Source organism: Cebus imitator, unplaced genomic scaffold (assembly GCF_001604975.1).
Source record: "Cebus imitator isolate Cc_AM_T3 unplaced genomic scaffold, Cebus_imitator-1.0 Scaffold50, whole genome shotgun sequence".
Lineage (NCBI taxonomy): Eukaryota > Metazoa > Chordata > Mammalia > Primates > Cebidae > Cebus > Cebus imitator.
Window position 1 is genome coordinate 8,611,611 of NW_016107365.1, and position 24,614 is coordinate 8,636,224.

The 24,614-nt window shown below is 42.6% G+C and overlaps 1 protein-coding gene across 1 annotated transcript in view; it reads left to right on the top strand.

The window, feature by feature from the left end:
• The window catches only part of BHMT2 (betaine--homocysteine S-methyltransferase 2), a 19,224-nt gene extending 1,722 nt beyond the window's left edge, over window positions 1-17,502 (top strand). Inside the window, exons 2-8 of the mRNA XM_017527718.2 lie at window positions 6,365-6,497; window positions 8,526-8,617; window positions 9,858-10,049; window positions 11,966-12,113; window positions 12,352-12,534; window positions 12,773-13,001; window positions 17,231-17,502. Coding sequence (XP_017383207.1) covers window positions 6,365-6,497; window positions 8,526-8,617; window positions 9,858-10,049; window positions 11,966-12,113; window positions 12,352-12,534; window positions 12,773-13,001; window positions 17,231-17,312 — 1,059 coding nt within the window. The 3' untranslated portion in view covers window positions 17,313-17,502. The remainder of the gene's footprint in view (window positions 1-6,364; window positions 6,498-8,525; window positions 8,618-9,857; window positions 10,050-11,965; window positions 12,114-12,351; window positions 12,535-12,772; window positions 13,002-17,230) is intronic.
• The last annotated feature ends 7,112 nt before the right edge of the window (window positions 17,503-24,614 follow it).

Here is a 24,614-nt window from a genome sequence, read left to right on the forward strand (position 1 = left end):
TGGGGTTTCACCATGTTGGCCAGGCTGGTCTCGAACCCCTGACCTCAGGTGATCCACCTACCTCGGCCTCCCAAAGTGCTGGGATTACAGGCATGAGCCACTGTGCCCTGCCAACAGGTATATTAAGAATTCGTTTAATTGCTACAGACAAGGCCTCCAATTAGATCTTTAATCCAAAAAAGCAGTTCTGCTGGCAATTCTAGGAAGAAGGGGAGATATTTTAGACAGATTGGGTTTTTCTGGTCACCTCCTACCACACAGCGAAGTTGATCCCTGAGTATGAAGAGAGGTGCCTTGAAGCCAGGGATCTCAGATCCAGGGGTCTTAGTTAGTGGTATCTGCAAAAGGGGCATAAATGCACCCTAGAACTCACTGTCAGATCCAAGGCAGGTTTACTGCCAAACCAAAGGGTTGGATGGAATGAGAATATGAATGTACTGCAACATTAATTTACGGTGTTCTTTATTTTACATGTTCCTGTCTCTATAATTACAGAGCTGACTTTAGATCATACTGGTATAATGGTGGGGAACAACACACACTGGGGCCTATCGGAGGGTGGAGGGTGGAAGGAGGGAGAGGATCAGGAAAAATAACTAATGGATACTAGGCTTAATACCTGGGTGAGGAAATAACCTGTATAACAAACCCCCATGATGCATGGTTATCTATGTAGCAAACCTGCACATCCTGCACATGTACCCCTGAACTTAAAAGTTAAAAAAAAATCTAAAGAAGGGATCATACTGGTATAGTAATAAATTGAGGAAGTTAGAATAGCAGCGAAGGAAGGGCTAAAAGATGCTCTGAATTCAAATCTTGATAACTTAGTTATTTTGCTAATGGCGACGTAGAAAAATGGCAAATTTAAAATGGTGGACAAATATCCGGATAACAAATGAAAATGTCTTACCTTTACTTGGTATCATGAAGATACAGTCAAAATACATACTATAATTTTCTTAAAACCCACCTAATTGTCTGCTACAGAGTAACATTTTTTCTACTTCAAGACAAAAATTCTAGCATATGCAACACATCTGATGTTTTCAAAACAGTCCCGTTTGTTTGCTTATTCTTGGCATAGTTTCTTAAGTGTCTACTCATTTTAGTTGTTATATGAGGTGGTAGGGATATAGACCAATAAGATATGTCAGCTGTCCCCAAGCCTCTTACAGTCAAGCTGAGGTGACAGGTAAGTAACCAGATACTGCTGTATAGGGGGATGCATGAATGCAGGATCTGTGAAGCTAAGCAGGACACAAAGGGGGTGTAATTACAGGTGAGACTGGGTCAGCGAGCCGGTGCTCTGGTAGCAATGGAAGACAGTTCAGAATAGGGCTGGAGAGAACTGGAGACCATTTCAATAATCCAGTGCAGTGAGGCTGGTGGGGTATTTGCGAAATGTGTAATACACTTGGCATAACTCTGTGGCAGATTGGATGTGGGAGGTGAGAGACTAACCTACAACAGCCAAATTCTGTGCCAGCGTTTACTCTCAACATTTGTTTGATTAAATTTTATTCGTTTTGTTTTTTTGTTTTTTGGTTTTTTTTGAGACAGAGTTGGGCTGGAGTGCAGCAGCATGATCTCAGCTCACTGCTACCTCTGACTTCCAGGTTCAAGCTATTCTCCTGCCTCAGTCTTGCAAGTAGCTGGGACTGCAGGTACCTGCCACCATGCCCGGCTAATTTTTGTATTTTTAGTAGAGACAGAGTTTTGCCAAGTTGGTCCGGCTGGTCTCAAACTCCTGACCTCAAGTGATCCACCTGCTACAGCTTCCAAAAGTGCTGGGATTACAGGCGTGAGCCACCGCACCTGGCCTAAATTTGATTCTTAACATGGTGAACCTAATGAAGTGTATTCGATTTTCAGGAAAAGAGTTTGTACACAGTAACTGTACCTCTGACTTTCTCTTCCGTATTCTTGTGTAGCATTTATTTGTCACATTCTGCTGTGATTATTTGTTGATCTATTGGCCTTCCCCAAAGTAACCAGACTTTGAACTTGTGGAGGGCAGAGACCTTGTCTTATTCTGATGTTTATCCCATTTGCCCAAGGTCTCAATAAATGTTCAAATTTTAAGGCCTTTTTTATATTTCAAAAGTACAAACTGAAAAGAGTGAATTGCATTTTTATGGAGGAAGGAGAAAGAAAGAGATGAGAATCATAGTAAATATTAACACCACCTCTGCATTCAGCTAAAATTCAGCTTTAGATATAAAAATACGGAAAAATAACCAGAGTCAAGAGCTCTCTCTGCCAAAACAGTGTTTATGTTTAACAGAGTTCACACAGCTGGGATCCAGTTGCCTGCCCTCCAAGAGCACAGTAAAAAGAAGATGCTGTAGCTATGGTGGCCTGGTCTTTAGCCTCTAGTTAAATCCCTTCTAATGGACCTTCTTGCACTGCAGAGGAAAGAAAACTAACCACATTGCCAGACTCCTTTGCAGCTAGGATCTTGATAAGAACTAGGTTCCCCAATCAGATGCACCAGCGTGAGTCTGGGAAGGTGGAAACATAGCAAGTATGGCAGTAGTACAGCATTCTAGTGTCTTGTGAGGGGCAGCTGAGGTTGCCATGGCAGCCTCCTTCTCCCTGTATGGCAGCTGTGTGCTGTATTCCCCAAGCCAGCAGTTTAATAATGGCTTCTCTTAGTTGTGGCAAAGGGTGCAGCCCCAGCTGGCCAATTCAGTCATGTTTTTCTAGGGGTCATTCCTGGAAGCCCAATGCAAAGTTTTATGTACCCATTTCTCAATATTAAACTCCTTTCTGCTTAGCCAGAGTAGTTTGTACTTCTGCAGCTGAACTGGACATAGGGGATAAATTCAGAATAACCCCCTCCCTAGTCATGCCATTCTATGGAGATTGAGAAATCATTCAAGCCCTATTTGGCCTCCCGTGTTTGATTCTATACTGTTAACAGGACTGTCCTGGGAGGCTCTGTGGGAAGATCCTCACATGTCTGCTTTAATTTCTGCTTGCTTTTATTAGATCCAGGAATGACCCAGGTAAGGACAAAGACTCCTGTAACCAAGATTAAATTAGCTTACCTCTTACTCTTTGTTGCCTTCATGGCCTTCCAGCCTCCTGGAAAATGACTGGAGAAAATAGTGTATCAAGCAACGTGGCCAAAATACGGTCGGCGTCTCTTTGTTCCTTGGTGTCCTAGGAAGCTTGCTCCTGACACCTCGGGTTGGTCACTTGGTGTGGGAAGTAAGCAAAGGAGAAATAGCAGATGCCAGACACTAGAACAGAAGCAGTTTCTCTCCAAAACCTGTCCCCCTCCTTCTGTAGGATTAGAGTTGGAGCCGGACACATGGGCATTCACTTCCCTTGCATCAAGGCAGAGCCATGTGGCTAAACTCTCATGCAGAAAATGTAAATGTCAATGAGATGGGCCACTTCTAGGTCTGCCATATTTTGTTTCCTCGTCATCTGAGACAGAGTATGAATATGACTCTGATCCAGTTTCCTCCCCATGCTGAAGAGGGCAGTACCCTAGGGCTGAGTTGGCAAACGCTTTCTGTAAAGGGCCAGTAAATATTTTCGGCCTTGGGGGCTATACAGTCTCAGTGGTAACTACTCAACTCTGCTAGTATACTCCACTCTGCTAAAGTGGAAAAGTGGCCATTAGACAATATATAAATCAATGGGCAGGGTTTTTACAAAAGAAGACTGTTTTTACAAAAACAGGTGATGTGCCAGGTTTGGTCTGTGGGCTGTCATGTGCTGACCCCTGCCATAGGGAATGGCAAAGTGATAAGAAGAAAAGACTGTGCACTTTGGTGCACACTCTGTAAAAAAGAGGCCCCCCACAAACAGTGACTTTAAAGTAGTTTCCTTTTCATCTGTAAGAGGAAAGCCACTGTTTGTGGGGGCCTCTTTTGTACACAGCTTAGCTTCACCCTACCCCCAACACGCAGCCCAGTAAGCTGCCTCTGTACCCCTCTTGATGTCTCCCTTGGATTCAGGAACTGAGGGGGTTATATTGATTTCACAGAACAGATGACACTAGTTAGAAGGGGCATCTGAGGCTTTTCTCGCTGATCCATTCATTGCTTTGTGTCCAGCTCTGAGCAGGCCTGAAATGAACTGGCCTATTATCAAAAAAAAGGTTGCATCTTCTGTTAATGCAGCCCAGAAAAGAGGGATAAGGACTGCTGTGTGGGGCTGGAAGGGTGGGTGGTTTGCAGCAGTCAGGGAGGGCATCTTTGAAAAGATGACGTTTGACCAAAGCCCTGAAGGCAGTGAGGAGATGACCCCAAGGGCACCTGGGGGAGATGTGGTTTAGACACAGTGAGATGGGAAAAGTTTCCTTATCCCCCTTGCAGGGTATGTGATGGGGTGTGGCTCACTTCTTCAGTGCCCTGCAGCTTAAACCCCTAGTGGGGAGCATGCAGATGGGCAGCATCTAGGGGTGAGTGTTTCCAGCTCCCAAAGCCCCAGTGGGCATGTGTTCCGGTGTGCTCTTTCAGCCTAGCTGTTCACTGGCAGCTTGTGTTGATCAGCTCAGTTAGACCCTCTGCCTTATTGAAAGGACAGAGGGTTTTCTGTATCCCAGGGTTCTTGCCAGTGTACTGGAAAAAATGGATCACAGGTGAGCTTGGAGAATGAGTGCAAGATTTTATTGAGCGCTGGATGTAGCTCTCAGCAGGTAGAGCAGATGGATGGGGAGCCAGAGGGGGATGGAGTGGGAAGGTGGTCTTCCCCTGGAGTCGGGTGGCTCAGCAGCCAGATTGTCCTCTGACCACCCCCTGGCCAAATTCCACGTATGTGTCATTCTGTCTCTGCCGTCTATGGCCTGCTGGAGTCTATCTGTGTGTTCTTCTGCCGTTGTGTGTTCCTCTCGACTTCCAGCCACTTGTGTTTGTGTTTGCTAGGTTCTTGAGGTTTTTATAGGCACAGGACGGTGGGCCAGGGTGGTCTTGGAAAATGCAGCATTGGGTGCAAAAACAGGAGTGCCTGTCCTCACCTAGGTCTGTGGGCACAAGCCCAAGGTGAAACCCTTGCCAGCAACCCCACCCTTCCCTGGCCCCCTCCTGTTTCAAAAGGAAACTGCACCCCATGGCTAACTGCTCTGAATGGAACCTTTTAAATAAGTTATGAGTGAGCCAAATAGAAAGATGGTAAAATAGAAGGAAAAGAGAGTAGGAATTTAGAAGCTAGTCTGATTTTTTACTTAGCTTTGTGATCTTGGGCAAGTCAATCATTCTGAGCCTCAGTTTCCTCATTTATACCTGAGAATAAAAACCGTCTCTCCTGCCTCACTTGCAGAGTTGCTGGGAGTTCCAAAAGATAATACGAGTGTGAACACATTGCATGATCATGAAGCATTGTGTCCATGACAGTTCTGTTCGGTGGCTGACACAAATAAAAGGTTTCTTTTTCTCACCTAACAAGAGGTCCAGGGGTGCCAGCCCATGGCTGCTGCAGACACCCAAGGATGACTTAAGAAATCTGTTTCAGGCCGGGTGCGGTGGCTCACGCCTGTAATCCCAGCACTGTGGGAGGCCGAGGCGGGTGGATCACGAGGTCAAGAGATCGAGACCATCCTGGTCAACATGGTGAAACCCCGTCTCTACTAAAAATACAAAAAAAAAAATTAGCTGGGCATGGTGGCGCGTGCTTGTAATCCCAGCGACTCAGGAGGCTGAGGCAGGAGAATTGCCTGAACCCAGGAGGCGGAGGTTGCGGTGAGCCGAGATCGCGCCATTGCACTCCAGCCTGGGTAACAAGAGTGAAACTCCGTCTCTAAAAAAAAAAAAGAAAGAAAGAAATCTGTTTCATATGGCCGTCAGATGACTGCTGGACTCCCAGGCTTTTTGTGGCCATTCCAGTGAGGAAGGAGGAAAATGGGCAAGAAGGAAGGGAGTGGGTACCCATGACAGGAAAGCAAAACTTTTCCGGAAATCCTTCACCAGCTTCCATATGTGTCTGCCTGGCCATCCCTGTGTCACAGGGCTGTTCCCAGTGGCAAGGGAGCCTGGGAATTTTTTGAAAGTTGGAGGCATTGTCCCCTGACACAAGAAAAGGGGAGAGAATACACACTAGTTAGACAACTAGCAGTGTTGCCACAAACATGTTGAGAAGCCAGAATAACTGTCATGGAATCGGCACCACAATTGGACTCAGATTAAATGTTATTTAAGAATAAATAGTCTCAGCCCTTTCACTGTACGAAATAGGTACCTGGATTGGCCAAGAAATATAGTATGCTCAGTCTTTCTGAAATATTATTAGAGCACATGTTTTTAACAAAACTACAGCTCTAAGAACATAATATCACCTCACCTAAAATTAGAAATTGCTTTTAGATAAAAGAAAGTAGAGTGGAGCTTAGGTGCTTTTTTCTCTTCTTCAGGGGATTTTGGAACGCCTCGAGAGTGGGGAAGTTGTGATTGGAGATGGCAGCTTTCTCATTACTCTGGAGAAGAGAGGCTACGTGAAGGCTGGCGTCTGGACTCCAGAGGCAGTGATAGAACATCCAGATGCAGGTTGGTGCCCACATACCAAGAGTGTCTACCTGAGTGGCATTTTATTTAAATCTGATGGAGGGAAGATCGAGAAAAAAATAACAACTGTTTCAAAGGGCTGTTTTGCTTGCTAAAATTGCCAAGATAAGGAGACAATAGCAGCATGCAGGCTGAACTATACGGAAGAAAATGGCCTCTCTCTTCCTTTCTCTCTCTCTCATACACACACCTACACACATCATACACCCCCACATCCACACACTCACACACACACTCCCACCCCCACACCCACACATACCGCAAACACACATACACACCCACACACCCTCATGCACACCCACACACTCTCTTACACACATACATTTACATCTTAATGTATAGGCAGTGCTAAAATATACATCTTGGCTGGGCATGGTGGCTCACGCCTATAATCCCAGCACTTTGGGAGGCTGAGGCAGGTGGATCACAAGCTCAGGAGTTCGAGACCAGCCTGATCAACATGGTGAAACTCCGTAACTACTAAAAATACAAAAATTAGCTGGGTGTGGTGGCAGGCACCTGTAGTCCCAGCTATTCGGGAGGCTGAGGCAGGAGAATCACTTGAACCCAGGAGACGGAGGTTGTAGTGAACCAAGTCACGCCACTGCACTTCAGCCTGAGCAACAGAGTGAGACTCCTCCTCAAAAATAAAAATAAAAATAAAAATAAAATAAAATATACATCTTAATATTTGTTCCATGAATACTTGTCTTGTAGATATTCAGAGTTTCCTTACAACAATAAAATTGTTCCTGCTTCCGATTCACACTGACAGTGTGCGGCTGAAGTGTGACAGTGTCTACAGTGAGGGTGATTAAAGATAGTCACAGTGTAACAGAGCACAGACAGCCAGGTTCTGGGGATGAGAGGGCAAGAAAATCAACAGAGCTTTATATCATCCTCCTGGCTTGGAAAAAAAAAAGAGCTAGAGGTAGTAACTCTGATGAGGATTAGCTACCTGAAATTAGAACTTGAATTCTCTTCTGACTCTTTCTTTGTGTTTGTTCCCCTAAATTAAAGTGGGAAAATAAAGCCAAAGAATGAAATGAGTGAAACAGAACACTAGCTGAGACTAGAACTTTTGATTCGCTCTGACTTTATGTATACTTGCACAGCGTATTAGATAAACCTAGGGTCCCATCTTTGTTCTTCCACTGACCAGCTATGTGACCTTGGACAAGTCACTCGACCTCCCCAAGGATCCATATCTTCATCTGTTTCATGAGGGCACAATATGGGCTAGGTGTGAGGACTCACGAGTTAACCCATGTGAAGTGCCCTGCGTATCGTCAGTACGATGGCCATTATGATTGTTGCATCAGACACCTTGAGTTCGGTGGTAGAGCGGGACCAAGTTTTGTCACTTTGGTGCTTAACAGGATGCTTTCATCTGGCCCGAGAAGAACTTGTTATTAATGTTAGAAGATCATTTTGCTAAACTGGGAAAAAAGTGCTGGGATAGTAACAGTAAGGATACGGGAGGAGGGGCGACGGTGGTGAAGGAGAGGAAGGGGTGACTTTCTGATAGCCAGGGAAAGCTTCCAGACTGCTTTCTGATGTCCCTAGCTGCTTCCTGCTGACTCGGTTTGATGCCGGTGCCACCCACCTACATTCTGCTTTCTATGAGAAGCTCCTCATTCTACTTTGAGGGCTGCCAATGCTGACTATAGTAGACCAGCTATGTCCTTCACAACTCAGGTATAGAATAAACCTCTCTAGACCAAGAGACCAAGGGACAAGTGGCCAATCAGGCCTTAATCTCTGCAGGTGATGACACCAAGTCATTGAGGCCCATCAGCAAAACAATACAAGGCTACTCTAAACAGTACGTCCTGCCCATGCATTCTACTGACCTTAGTCTATAACTTTTTATCACAGCTAGGTTTGAACTGAGGTATGATTGAAGGAGATGGGAGTCAGTGAGCTACTGCTGCTTTTAAAAATGATAGCTTCTGTAATATTTCTTTTTTTTTTATTTATTTCAATGTTGAAAACCCAACTACTTTGTAGTTCGTCAACTTCACATGGAATTCTTGAGAGCAGGATCAAATGTCATGCAGACTTTCACCTTTTCTGCCAGTGAGGACAATATGGAAAGCAAGGTAAACAGCAATGGTTGGGTGCAGAGGAGGGAGTCATCTATTAAAAAAAAAAAAAACCTCTTCATGGGAAGCTATAGAATTCATGTGTTACTATACTTTATCACAAAGTCCATATAAATATCTATGTTTTAGTTGTCACATAGAGATATGTAGTAAATAAGCCAGGCACGGTGGCTTACACCTGTAATCCCAGCACTTTGGGAAGCCGAGGTGGGCGGATCACTTGGGCCAAGGAGTTCCAGATCAGCCTGCACAACATAGTGAAACCCTGTCTTTACTAAAAATGCAAAAATTAGCCAGGTGTGGTGGCTGGCACCTGTAATCCCAGGTACTCAGGAGGCTGAGGCATGAGAACGACTTGAACCTGGGAGGTGGAGGTTGCAGTGAGCTGAGATTACACCACTGCGCTCCAGCCTGGGTGATGATAGAGCGAAACTCCATTTCCAAAAAAAAAAAATAATAATATATTCTAAATAAATTAGCTTTCTCTCCCCATTTAGGTAGAGGAGAGGTCAGGACTAGCAGTAAAATAAACCGTTGGAAGGGCATGGCCATCTTCCTGCTATTTTTTTAGGGAGAAAGCATTTCATAGATGCTCTTTTCACTTTCTCATTTCACATTTTTCTCTTCTGGAGACAGGGAGGTGCTAAAAAACACAACACTGGCATAGAAATGAGAAAAATTTGGTTTGATATTCAGCATTGCCACCTATGGGCTGTGTGGCTTTATGTAAGACACCTACCTGCATTGAGCATTGGTTTCTCTCTGCAAAATGGAGATAACGGTAGTGCTTAAGTCCATAGACCTGTTGAGAACAGTAAGTAAGATCAAGGACATGGAAGTATTGTGAAATACTCTGCAAATATAAAATGTTAATACATATAAATGGTAATGCCCATTAATTCATTCAGCCAACCAACACGTACTGAGTATCTGTTACAGTCCATTCTCTGTGTTAGAGTCAAAGATGAGACAAAGGTGTAGACCTCATCTGGAGGCTCAAGGTCAAGCATGGGAGGCAAACAAATAGTTATTAAAATCCAGTGTGGTAAGTACGATAATGGAAATAAAAGGTTATGGTAACAGAGGATATTGTACCCAACGCTGCTGGTCTTCTTCATTTGCATTGAAACAACTGGCCTATACTCATCTTACTTGTTTATTGTTCCTTTGGTTATCGCTTATATTTTACCTTCAAACTGCTAGCCTTGTCATCTGAACTCTTGCTCTCTAACCTCAGTGGGAAGATGTAAATGCTGCTGCCTGTGACCTCGCCAGGGAAGTGGCTGGCAAAGGTGATGCTTTGGTAGCAGGCGGGATCTGCCAGACATCGGTATACAAATACCACAAGGATGAAGCTAGAATTAAAAAACTTTTTCGACTACAGCTAGAGGTTTTTGCGCAGAAAAATGTGGACTTCTTGATTGCAGAGGTAAGCCTAGTATTAGAGGAAAAGGATTAAACCTATTTTGACAAGCAAAACTGCATTGTCTTCACATTTCATTAGGGTATTGGACTGCCTTATGTCCTCATTTCTTCCATATGAATGATCAAAGGATCATTTAAATGCATGGTAGTCAAGGCCAACATTCCCTCCTTTGTATGCTGTGTTCATTTGGAGCCAAAGGACAGACCCAAGAGAGGCCTGACCATAGCCTTTGATCTTCTAAGGTCAGGGTAGCTGCAGAAGCTGACTCGGGGGACTCTGTAACCTAGAGGGAAGCATAGGGGACAGTGCCTCAGGGAGCACCCTCTCTTGAGGGAGAAGCCAGGCAGGAGGGCACTGCATGTGTGTGCTGGGGACTGAGAGAGATGAAGGTCGTGGCTGTCCAGGCTCATCCAGGTCCCACCAATAATGCTCAGCACCCAATAGTTTCCATAGCCTCCTCCATCCATGTCTTGCTCTTCTTACCTCTCTGCCTTCACTCAAGCTATGACACACGAGTTACAATTTGAAGATAGAATCAGTAAGAATTGGTCATTGATTGGACAAGAAGGCCCAGAGCATTCTCTTCCCTCCACTTCCAAAAGGAAAGCCCTCATTCCTCATTTCCCGACATAACTGCTACTGCCTAGGGTCAAGTCCTCCACCCACATTTTCACTCCAAACAATAGCCCCTGGTCAGGCATGGTGGCTCACATCTGTAATCCCAGCACTTTGGGAGGCCAAGGCAGGCAGATTGCATGAGGTCAGGAATTTGAGACCAGCCTAGCCAACATGGTGAAACCTCATCTCTACTGAAAATACAAAAATTAGCTGGGCATGGTGGTGGGTGCCTGTAGTCCCAGCTACTCAGGAGGCTGAGGCAGGAGAATGACTTGAACCTGGGAGGCGAAGGTTGCGGTGAGCCAAGATTTCACGCCACTGCACTCCAGCCTGGCAACGGAGCAAGACTCCATCTCAAATGAAAAAAAAAAAAGAGAGAGAGAGAGAGAAAAAAAATAGCCCCACCATTATTCCTTCCAGTCACCCCACTGGACTCTACTGAAAACCCTGCCTCCTCCACCTGCCCACGCCTGGCCAACCCCACTAGGAAGAGTCATCTGCAGGACAAGCACAAACTCTGCCCTCTGTGCTGTCCAGATGGATGATGACACCACTCTGTTTAAGAACTCATCTTTTGATGATCTCTGTCATTCCTCACACTGCTTCTGCAGAATTTGTTTCTAACTCAAGAGGGAAGAAACGGGAAGATTTCTGGCTTTTCTTTAGTTGCCTTAAGGTCAGCTTTTCAGCTGTGGCACTGAAGGGGGTTCCTGGAAGCACCCCATAAGATGATGTGGGTTTACCAGACAAGGTGTCCTGTCTGAAGAAAAAAAACAGTAGCTATCTCTCCCATGAGGCTCCTCAATCTTCTCATCTGGGGAAATATTTCCCTTCCTACTTTATGGAGCGCTTATGAATATCTAACTAGAAGTGAATATGAAAGCTCTTTGAAGTATAACGCATGATAAACTACCCATTGTTTCTGAGATTACCCCAGTTTTATAAGAGATGAATCTGAAATTTATTAGCAAAACTTTTCTTCCTTCAAAATTATGATTTTAAATACTCGATTACTTTGAAAACCTCTGGGTGTGTTTTTTTCTTTTTTACTAATAGTCATCATCTGACTGAATCAATGATCCCTGACTAAAAAACTGTATCTTATTGTCATAGGAATGAAAATATTTACTCAGGAAAATATTATTTATTCAGTCTGATAGACACACATTTCTTAGCAAGTTTTATCATATGTATGTTTATATTCTATTTGGTAATTTGTATAACTGTTTTGCTGTATTTACCTTTACCATTCAAAATCTGCTTTATGTCTGGACCAATAGAAAAAATGACATTTATCTTAGTATTTTGAGCACGTTGAAGAAGCTGTGTGGGCTGTGGAAGTCTTAAAAGAATCGGATAGACCGGTGGCGGTTACCATGTGCATAGGCCCGGAGGGAGACATGCATGACGTAACCCCCGGAGAATGTGCTGTGAGGCTGGTGAAGGCAGGTAATTTGGACCCATGCAGGGATACACAGCTCAGCTGCTGTTTATGAAATTTAACAAAGTCTGATATTGTGAGAGCAGTTTGGAAAATAAAAGAATTAACGGCAATCAGTTTCCTTATCTGTAAATTGTGGGAGGGGGAGGGGGATAGCTAATCTTTAAGGTACCTTCCAACTGTTAAAGAAAAAAAAAAAGAAGAAACAAATAAGTAATAAAATGTAAGTGTTATTTCTTTGCATAGGGGCTTCCATCGTTGGCGTAAACTGCCGCTTTGGGCCCGAGACCAGCTTGAAGACGGTGAAGCTCATGAAGGAGGGTCTTGAACGGGCAGGGCTGAAAGCGTACCTCATGGTGCAACCCCTGGGGTTCCACACACCCGACTGCAGCAAAGAGGGGTTTGTGGATCTCCCAGAATATCCCTTTGGTAAGCTAAGTAGAGGTCCTCTCATAGTGGAGGTATTTCTTTGTGACAAAATCCAAAGGGCTGTAATAAACTATGGCCCAGTTGTACAATAAAACTGCATAACTGAAAATGAGCTATCGGAAGAATGCATCATCTAAAATTTACAGTTTTTTTAATTGGAAAAACTACTCATTCATTACAGCATCCATTATTCGAAAATGAGAACAGTAACAGAAATGCTGTAACTATTGTGATACAGGACTGGAACCCAGAGTTGCCACCAGATGGGATATTCAAAAATATGCCAGAGAGGCCTACAACCTGGGGGTCAGGTACATTGGCGGCTGCTGCGGATTTGAGCCCTACCACATCAGGGCAATTGCAGAGGAGCTGGCCCCAGAAAGGGGCTTTTTGCCACTGGCTTCAGAAAAACATGGCAGCTGGGGAAGTGGTTTGGACATGCATACCAAACCCTGGGTTAGAGCAAGGTAAGAATTTTTAAATTAACGTTCTTATTATTTTCCTTTAATCTCATTTTATTTATTGTTGTACATGTTATGCATGCACATGGCAAAATGTATAGAAACATATAAAGTGAAAAGTAAAAATCATTCCCCTCCTGACACCAGTCCCATACCCAAAATCGGCTTTAGTCCATTGGGCTATTAGAATAATACCATAAACTTGGTGGCTTATACACAACAGAAATTTCTGTCTCAGTTCTGGAGGCTGCAAAGTCCAAGATCAAGATGCCAGCAGATTCAGTGTCTGGTGAAGCCTTTATAGATGCTGAAGGCTATCCATAAGGAAGCAGGCATTCCTTATGGACGATGCCTTCTTGCTGTGTCCTCACTTGGTAGACGGGGCACGGCAGCTCCCTGGGGGCTGTTTTCTAAGGGCACTTGTCCATTAGAAAATGACTCTACCTCCTAATCACCACATTGGTGACTAGGTTTCAACTTATGCCTTGTGGGGGACACAGACGATCAGACCATGGCACAGAGGAAACCTGTTCATCATTTGTGCTTTAAGATTTCTTTTGTCATCAGTTTGAAGTGGTAATTATTTTAACCCTTTATGAATGCTGAGGGATTGAAATCACATAGTCTTCCCCTTTACCCCATTCTCCTTTTTCCAATTTTGATTTGTTACACTTTTATTTCTTCTTTTGGTTGTCTTTTTAGGTTAAAATTATGTATTCAACCACCTGTTTCTTAGTTTATCAGTATACGGCAGGAATCTCTTGACTCCAGTCTCTGTAAAGTAAGAATGGATTCCCTTCTGCTTCTTTCCACCTATCCTCTCTCATCCACCCCTTGGCATCTTTAAGTTTGACTATACTGTCATCAACGTTTATAACTATTTTATTATATTCTGTAGTTATAATTGTCTTTCAAGCTTTCTCTGTAGGTTGATCCTAAAAATATAAAGTCAGTGGATAACATTTACAATATTTTTATAATTGTTATATTAAACAAGCAGGACTCATGAAACATAATTAGAGCTCACATTTATTTTTGTCTCTCTCTATCCCTTTAAACCTACTCAATGGGTGAATTCCTTCCTTTGTTCCTATTTGAAAATACTGACACAATCTAGAACTTCTCTGGGTGCTCTCAGGCAAGTTCCATGATTACTTTTCTTCAGAGATAGTCTCAGTTCGGTAATCAAAAGTGTTTAGGACCAGGCACGGTGGCTCACATCTGCAATCCCAGCACTTTGGGAGGCTGAGGTGGGTGGATGACCTAAGGTCAGGGGTTCGAGAGTAGCCTAGCTAATATGGCAAAACTTTGTCTCTACTAAAAATACAAAGATTAGCCTGGCATGGTGGCAGGAGCCTATAATCCCAGCTACTCAGGAGGCTGAGGCAGGAGAATTGCTTGAATCCAGAGGGCAGAGGTTGCAGTGAGCCAAGGTTGCGCCACTTCACTCCAGCCTGGGAGATAGAGCAAAACTCCGTCTCGAAACAAAACAAACAAATAAAAAACCGTAAAAACAAAAAATACATAAAATATAAAACAAAAAATATGTCACATCAAAACTCAGAGCATGTTTTAAACATGAAGCTTCTCCCTTTGTCCAGCAACAGCCTTCCACAGGCAGGAAACCAGGAGAGGCCAGAGTGCTGCTTCTCTCTTTCTCAGTCTTATGCCCCCACCCCTCCTTTCCCATCTTGGCTTCTGGCATCCTCAGATTCAAAGTAAGAGGAGAGAGGATGGAGGAAGGAGTGAGGCTGTTGTTGCTTGCTGGGCACCCTGATAGGAAGCCGGCATCCTCTGAGCCTGGAAGATCCCTGTGAGCACACTCATGGGTCTTCAGAGGCTTCCACTGGAAACTTTTTTCTGTACTTCTCACGCCACAGGCATTTTTCTTGGACTGTGACTTCCGCTTCAGGCAGTGGCTTTCTCAACCAGGTCATTCCAGATGTACTCTGATTTGGGGATCCCATTGTGCTTCCTGGTGATTCTCTTGGGCCAGATTTTAGATAACTCAGGCTGGCTCTCTCATTTTCCTAAGGCTCAAAACACCTTTCACCCTTCCTTTCTATAGACAAGCCCTGAGAGTATGGTCTGACCCCAATTTTAACAGCACCCCTTTTGCTCACAAGCAAAGTAGCTGGCCCATTGTTCTCTTGTGGTCTAGATTTCCCAGGGGAGAGCCAGGTGAGCCATCTGGCTGGTTTGTGACCGCCTCCTTTAAACTTCTGCACAGTGTCTTGTCTTGCAACTCCCTTTGATACCTAAAATCCATCATGCCTTGGTGTTTCCAGTAAAACTTCCAATCTAACACTCTGTTGCAGAAATAATACAAAATTAATGCACTTAGGAAAACATTCACTGCAGAACAAAGTATGCATGGGACCATAGAGAAAGAGAAGTAATCCTATTTTGCAAAACTTGAGCTACTTGTTGGAGACTGTTCCAAGCATCAAGGTCAAATAATTTTCTTCTCTTACATTCCCATGGATATATTGTCCAAATCCATGCGATATTTCAATTTGCTTCATACTTGGACTGACTTTCTTTGTATTGCCTTTGGTTTTCAGGGATTTCTGATTAACTTCCTTTTTCATTGTTGAAATAAAAATAACAGTGCTTCACTTTCCCTGAGGTCTTATAATTTCTAAATTATATTGTTTGTTACAGTAAATCACTTTATTATTGAAGACATTTTTCTTGGGGCCCCAAGAAAATTACTGTTCTGCTATGGATGATTGTATTTCACACACACACTGATACTCTCTCTCCTCTATCTCTCCATATAGACATACAGTATATTGTGTGTGTATGTGTGTATATACATATACATATGTATGTATATCTGTTAATACAATTCCATCCCCCTTCTATCTTCTAGAACTAGTCACAATCTCTGCTGTCTTCTCTTTGTTCAGTACTCTCACATACTTCACCCATTTTGTGCTTATTTATTTATTTCAGTGGGATTTGAAGTTTTCAGTGGGATTTGAAAGTCTTCATTTTTGAACTGGAAAAACTTGCCGAATATAAATTTACTTAGGTTGTAAAAATAGGCAAGAATCCTTTAGCCAAACCTTTCTTCTAAGAGATATAGATATTTACCAGAGAAGACGGTTTGTGTAGTATCATACTTTTTAAAAAGTACTAAATATAAATATAATTAAAAAGTGAGGAAAGCATACTTTGGTGATGATTAAAATAGTTTAAATAAGTGAATAGTTTATTTAATGATCATCTGCTAGAAATCCTTAAAATTCATTAGCTATTAGAATTAAAACATTATTCTATAGACCAAAGCAAGAAGATACCCTTTGTACCCTGACTCCCAAACCTACTGATATTTACAGAAATTTATGATTACACAATAAACGCCAGATTTGTGACATCTCATCATCCAAAAATATTGATTTATTTGTTGTTTTGTAAGTAAAGTGGAAAAAAATATTTAAAAATATATTTATCACAAAGATCTGTGACCACGAACCTCTGTATTCTTCTTCCTTTGTCTAACAGGAAGAAACAAATATTGACAAAGTAATTTGTATTATTTTCTTAGTTACTTTTTGGGCAAGTATACTTTGACTCATCATATTAAAAACTGTTTTCATAGTCTTCTCATTACATTAAAATATTAATAGAGTTAGAATGACTCTGTTAGAAATTTCAGGATAAATATAATTCATAAAAATATATGAAATTTAGGCCTGGGAATGGTGGCTCATGCCTGTAATCCCAGCACCTTGAGAGGCCAAGATGGGCTACTGGAGCTCAGGAGTTTGAGACTAGCCTGGGCAATGTGGGGAGACCCTGTCTCTACTAAAAATACAAAAATTATCCTGGCACGCCGATAGTCCCAGCTACCTGGGGGCTGTGGGAGGAGGATTGCTTGAACCCAGGAGGTCTAGGCTGCAGTGAACCAAGATTGCGCCACTGCACTCCAACCTGGGCAACAAGACCCTGGCTCAGAAAAAGTAAAACACATCGAATTTTTCTGAAAGGTGGTATGAAACCTGATGATTGTTATTGAAATGTGAAAAAGGTCCCTGGCATTAATGGATATGGACATAGTTTTCTGTCTGTATGTGGAAACAAAAGTTCTGCTTTAGCCTGATTATCCACCAAGCTTTGACTTTGTGTGTGTGTGCTTATATACACACACATTCACATATATGCATATGACATATTGGACTTACAAGTAAGACCTTTAATTAATTAATTACGTATGTTTTAAAACACAGGGCTCGAAGAGAGTATTGGGAGAATCTGCTGCCAGCTTCAGGCAGACCTTTCTGTCCTTCGCTGTCAAAGCCAGATGACTAAGGAGTGGTGAAAGAAAATCCTGAAATAGTAGAACAGAGAAAGTTGCCCTCAAGCCCAACCTGGAACCCTTCCTCACCATGGTGAGGGTGACCTCACCATGCCCTGCTGTCTCTAGCTTCTGAGGTGCTGCAGCCCCTTCCCTTCAAGTCCACAAGTGCATGCATATTGAGCTCCTGCTGTGGTTAAGCACCACAACAGACATTACCAGAGATGCAAAGAGGAACAAGAGAGGCACCTTGTTCTCCAAGAACTTACTGTCCAATAATGCTACAGTGCATTCCTTTGAAGATCGTCAAGAATAGCCAAGCTTGTTTTCAAGGGTGAATCTGACACTTTAAAATAATCCAAAGTCACTGAGACCCAAAACTAGCAAATAATTCAAGTGACTAAGCTAGGTACTTGAGGATGATAGAGTGACACTAAACTAAAGGAATGAATCTGCTTTTCTGGATTTCTTTTTTTTTCTTTTTTTTTTTTTTTTTTTTGAGAGAGAGTCTTGCTCTGTCACCCAGGCTGTAGTGCAGTGGCATGATCTCAGCTCACAGCATCCTCTGCCACCCAGGTTCATGCGATTCCCCTGCCTCAGCCTCCTGAGTAGCTGGGACTACAGGTGTGCACCACCATGCCCAGCTAATTTTTTTTGTCTTTTAGTACAGACGGGGTTTCACCATGTTGGCTGGTATGGTCTCGATCTCCTGACCTTGTGATCCACCTGCCTCGGCCTCCTAAAGTGCTGGGGTTACAGGTGTGAGTCACCGTGCCTGGCCGAGTCTGCTTTTCTTTAATGATTTATATACTGACTCCAAAGGCAATCCCCAAAGATTCAAAGAATGTTCTGAGCAATGGCAAGATTATTGAAATAAATGTATAACCATTCAATGTGATTACTGTCTTTCTTTTTTTTTTTTAAAGACGGAATTTCACCATGTTGGTCAGGCTGGTCTTGAACTCCCTACCTCAGGTGATCCACCGCCTTGGCCTCCAAAGTGCTTAGATTACAGGCGTGAGCCACCATGCCTGGCCTCAATGTGATCACTTTCAAAGATGATTTTTACTTAAAGATATAAGGTCCGGCTGGGCTAGGTGGCTCACAAACACCTGTAACCCCAGCACTTTGGGAGGCTGAGGCGGGCGGGTCACCTGAGGTCAGGAGTTCAAGACCAGCCTGGTCAACATGGTGAAACCCTGTCTCTACAAAAATACAAAAATTAGGTGGGCATGATGGTGGATGCCTGTAATCCCAGCTACTTGGGAGGCTGAAGCAGGAAAATTGCTTGAACTGAGGAGGCAGAGGTTGCAGTGAGATGAGATTGCCCCACTGTACTCCAGCCTGGGAGATGAAGTTCAAATCTATTTTGGTCTAATATTTTCTTATGTTTGTGTTATTTCATTGTGCCAGTTTCTCTTTTACAACAATTTATCAATTTGTGGCAATAAAATTAAAAGTTATTTACCTTTTATAGTGTTCGAATGTCAAAAATGTCATGAACATTCTTTGGAATAATACTAGCAAATATTTATTACTCACTATGTCCAGGCTTTGTTCTAAATATGATCTCATGTACATATACCCCCCATCCAGGGATTCAAAATTAGATAGTGTTTAACACAGCAGTTTACAGGTAAGGAAACTGAAGTCTAATGAGGCTAGGCTTGCCTGAGGTCAAACAATTAGTAAATGTGAAATGAATACATTTTGATTTGAACCCATGGGGCTGGCTCTGGAATCCATGTCCTCAGCTACTGTATTGCACTGCATCTGTCATGTATACAGCTGCTGCTTTTTGTCAAAAATCTATCCAGATTTTTCTATCACTAGGTCCAAAGTATTTTTATCAACTTTCCTTATTATGAATTAACTCTTTAAACCTGCCATGACTGCTTCTGTAATGTTGACAACCTGGAATTTATTTGAGATAGCCACTTTACCTATAATACACAACCCCACCTTGCTGGAAATTAGAATAATTTGCCATCATCTCAAGGCCTTTGGTGTCCTTAAGAGTGACTAATCCAAGCCACCAATTAAATACCTGACTGTCCTTGCCAGCATCTTCACCAGAACCGTCCAGTCTCTGTTTGGAACCCTTAAATATAGTAACTTACTACCCCTGAAGATCACTTACTCCTTTTTAAGAAACACTTCATTCTTGGAAAGTTATTCCATATATTAAAGAGGAATCTATTTATCAATGACCTTCACCTGTAGACTTTGAGCACCCATAAAGCAAATTTATAATTTCTTCCATATAACTCTTCAAAACTTTAAAGATAGCTGTATGGCCTTCCTGTACTTACTTGTCCTCATTTCTTTCAACCAAAAGGCATAGGCTAAGATGTGCTTTGTCAAATATTACCTGTGTGACATTAGACAGCTACTTAAGCTTTCTGTCTTAATTTCCTCATCTGTAAAATGAGGGTAAAATAGAACCATTCTCAGTGGGGTGCTCTGAAGATTCAATGAGATAAGTTAGTTAGAAAGTGCATGTTGTATAGTTGGCATTCATTGCACATTATACAGTATAATCATGCTGACTTAGTTTCCAATCCCCTAATCCTCATGGTGACTGTCTTCTGGGAACACTCTGGTATCAAAGGCTCTGCTTGTTGTTAGTATCTGGTCCCAAACGCCACATTCCAGGAGAGGACTGTTTACATAATACCTCCTGCTTGCTTTATAGATTTTGTGGAGAGGGCAGTTCAGGACATGAGAATATCAAGAGTGAAGAAGGTGCATCAGGAGGGAGAGCTGTCTCCATGCTGAACCCCTTCCTTGGGTCTGCAACAGCACAAACGAAGGCTTTTATCTACTTACTATAAAGTGCAGGAGTGCTAAACTGTATAGGAGTTCGAGATCGGCCTAGGTAACATGGCAAACTCCATCTCTACAAAAAATACAAAAATTAGCTGGGCATGGTGGTGTGCATAACTATACTCTCAGCTACTGAGGAGGCTGAGGCTGGAGGGTCGCTTGAGCCCAGGAGGTCAAAGCTGCAGTGAGCTGTGATCACACCACTGCACTCCAGCCTGGGTGATGGAGCAAGACCTTGTCAAGAAAGAAAAAGAAGGAATAAAGATAGGAAGAAAGGAGGGAAGGAAGGAAGGAAGGAAAAGAGACAGGGAGGGAGGGAAGAAGGAGAGAGGAAGGAAGGAAGGAAGGAAGGAAGGAAGGAAGGAAGGAAGGAAGGAAGGAAGGAAGGAAAAGGGAGTGAGGGAGGGAAGAAGGAGAAAGGAAGGAAGGAAGGAAAGAAGCAAGGAAGGAAAGAAGGAAGGAAGGGGATATATAAAAACATTAAATGTATGAACACTCACACAAAAATACTCTAAACAAAGGCAAATAGGAAAAATGTGTAACAGAGGTCAGCAACCACTCTTCCAGTAAAGGGGTCTTGAGCTGCTTTCATTGAAACCTCCCCCACCCATGCAGATGCTGTAAGGGGGGCTCACCTATGCGACTGGCATTCAGAACCCCACTCCACCCCATTTTCTTAGGCTTAAGGGTGTTATGAGAGGGCAGTGTACCCAGCTGGGACCAAGCAAAGCCTTGGGGTCAGCACCAGCATCATCACCATCAGCCGTTTTGATGATCACCATTCCAGTGTAGGCTGTGAGGCTGTGGATCAGGTGCCCTAGGAAGCACAACGCACCTCGTGGAGATGATGTGAGGGCCAGGTCGTTGAATCTGCAGGTATTGACACAGAGCTCAGACAGCTTCTGAGCATTCACAAGGTATCTCGTAACGTGGTACCTGTCAGCCGCACTTGATTCTTCCCTTCCCAAGGAGCAGGTCCTCTTTCTTGTTGGGCAACTTCTAGGGATGGAGTGCCAGCTCCTGTGCCCTGCACATGCCCTTTGTACTGCCTCCTCCCCACCTCCCTCGATGCCCACAACTATTTAAGGGTTTCAGAAAAACCCTCTTTTCTTCTTCATCTGTTATTATAAAAGGACATCACGCCAAAAGTAATAGGAAAATGAAATCTACTTTTCTCAATGGCATCCTTATTAGAGGTGGGGAAATATTTGCTTTATATCATTCCAGTGCTGGGAAAAAAGGGTGGGGGAGACAGAATAACACATTTACAGATTGAAGCAATAGGAATGCTAACATCTGCCACACATATTTGTATACATTTGGTAAACTAAGGGATACTTTCTTTAATCTACAAATTAAGAAATAATTACCTTAATCCATTAAATATAGAAAAAGATAAAACACATTCAATATTAGGTAAATGCACAGCAAAATGACGAGATACCTTCTTTCATCTATCATCAGCTAAGATCAGAAAGTGGATAATATCTGTCATTGAGAGTGCAGGGGAAAAGACTTTCTCATACGTATACCTTTTGTAGAAGTGTAATCTGGTACAAACTATTTGGAAAGCAATTTGTCCATATTTACAAAATTTAAAATTCACATGCCCTTGGATGAGCAATTTTATTTCTAGGAATATAGCCTGCAATTATGTTTGTATGTATGCAAATGTGCATGTCTGGAAACCACCTAAATATTCATCAATGACATATTAGTAAGTGAATTATGGAACATCTACAGGGTATTAAAGCATGGTGTCATTACAAAGAAAACATTAGATCAATATGGGCTAAGATGGAAGGATCTCCTCCATATATTGTTAAATGAAAGTATGCTTCCATTGTGTGCACATAGAATATTTCAGGAAGGAATATTTCCCTCCTAGAGGAAAAAGACTGGTGATTGAAAGTGTGGTGTAAGAGGAAGACTTCCTTTTCTCTGATACCCTTCTTTGGCGTCTAAATTTGTTAATATGGTTTGGGGTATTACTTTTTCTACAAAATAAATTAGTTTAAAAATGTATGTCAAGATTTCTGATTGCAAGGGGAAAAATCAGATAACATGAGTTTCCTGTTGTGATACAGAATGGGAAATGCTACATCACGGATGACATATACCAGCCAAAAGTGTTGGGGGAATCTAATCAAGCCTTTGGATTTCACCTCCAATTCAGTGAAATCAAGGGATATAGGAACAAGATAAAAACCACAATCAGGTGAATTCTGTATTCTACAGGCCGGCTGGGCTGGTCTTTTCCGCAGTTTAGCATGTTGGGGCTGCTCATCTTTATATGACAAATCAATAAAATGCGTGGTCCTGGCTGGGACAAACTAGCTATAAAAGGTCTTTTGTGAATAATTGGGGAAATTCGATTAAGGAATCAGGTTAATTTTGACAATGGAGGAAAATGTTCTTAATTTTTGGAAAAATATAATTTTTTTAAATGCATTCTAAATGTTACTATTTATAACTTACTTTAAATATTTTAGCATATAAAAAGGAGGCATTTTTAAAAGGCAAGATTTCTACAGGCTGTGATTTGGTAGGAAGAAATTAGGAACAGGGTAATTGTCTGTAAAAAAAAACAAAAACAAAAAATGACCAGTGAAACTAAGAAAAACTGGCTTGAACAAGATTTTTCCAGTTCTACAGCAGATGTTTGCTGTACTAGAGTTATCAAGAATAGCAGATGGCCCTTTGATAAACCCTGCTGTGCTTAGACTTAGCAATGTAGACCCAAATAGCTGGCATGGAAACTACCTGAAAGGAATCGAAGAGATTCGTTGAAACTAGGGGTGAAGTTCAGCTGGAAAAACAATTCCTGCTTTGCAATGATCACAGTCATGATTTGACACCTTATGCAAAATTGTAAGCAAAGTTAAGCAACTCACTTTGGCTGTACAGTCAGCTGCCTTGAAGGTGAGCCCATATTTTGTTTAATCAGTAATGAAAATGCCGAAAAGAGTTGCAGAAGGGTGCAATTTTGCCTGACATCAGGGTTTTCAGAAAAGTATATGAGGCATGCTAGCGGTGCTATTGCTGGCACTCTGGCAGTCACATTTCATCTATAACCTCCGTCATTTATCTGGAGCAGAGAGGTGGGAAGAGGAAAGAAAGAGAAACAAAAGTTGTATTTTCCACGACATAGGTGCAGAGAAGCTGGCCCTTCAAAGCAGTGAAGGTGGAGAAGTATCTTTTCATCTGGTGGTGACCATTCACCTTGAGGAGTCTGTGCTTTCATAACTAATCATGTTTACCCATTCTTTCACTTATTCACTCATTCAATCACTCATTAATTCATTCACTATTCAAGTAACATTTATTTAGTGCTTGACTATGGTAGTCACTCTTATATGTTCCATAGTACCCTATATTTCTCAGGAATAAGTTCAATACGGTTTTTGCTTATTTGTTTTTGTTTTGGGTTTTTTGTTTGTTTTTGTTTTGAGGTAGAGTTTCACTCTGTCACCCAGGCTGGAGTGCAGTGGCATGATCTCAGCTCACTGCAGTCTTTGCCTCCCAGGTTCAAGCAATTCTCCTGCCTCAGACTCCTGAGTAGCTGGGATTACAGGTACCCGCCACCACACACAGGTAATTTTTGTGTTTTTAGTAGAGATGGGTTTCACCATGTTGGCCAGGCTGGTCTTGAACTCCTGAGCTCAAGTGATCCACCTGCCTTGATTTCCCAAAGTATTGGGATTACAGGCGCGCATGCCCTGCCGGTTCAATGTAGTTTCAATACTCCCTTCGTCATTCCTGTTTACTTGCCTGTTCCCCACTCAACAGGGCAGTGAAAACATCTTGTTAGTTGTTGTATACTTAGCACATGGCACATTATAAAACTAAAAAAAAAAAAAAATTATTCAATGAATGAATGAGTAAATGAATGTACAAACCAAGCTAGGGTTAAAGAATGCAAAGATGAACAGGCCTCTGTCTAATGTTGCCTTGCTGAATCCTCTTGCCAAAAGTATTTTGAAGAATATGCACCGGTGTTGGACAGACCAGCATCAAATTGTGCTAGTTTAAAGAAGCTGAAGTTGAAAAGACTGGAAGGAGGAAATGGAAGGGCATCAGAAAGTGAAATGCCAGGCTGTGTAAACAGAATGGCTCGGAGGCAACCCCGAGAAAGCCCAGACTGGAATAGATGAGGAAGCATTTAGGACAGAGGAGAGAGTTAGGACTCAGGGTCATTAGCAATGGAAAAAAGTGCAAATTCAAAAATGCATCATTGGCTAGGCATGGTGGCTCATGCCTGTAATTCCAGCACTTTGGGAGGCCGAAGTGTGTGGATCACTTGAGCTCAGGAGTTTGAGACCAGCTTGAGCAACATGGAAAAACCCTGTCTCCAAAAATACAAAAAATTAGCTGAGCATGATGGCGTATGCCTGTGGTCCCAGCTACTCAGGAGGTTTAAGTGGGAGGATTGCTAAGCCCAGGAGGTGGAGGTTGCAGTGAGCCAAGATCATACCACTGCATTCCAGCCT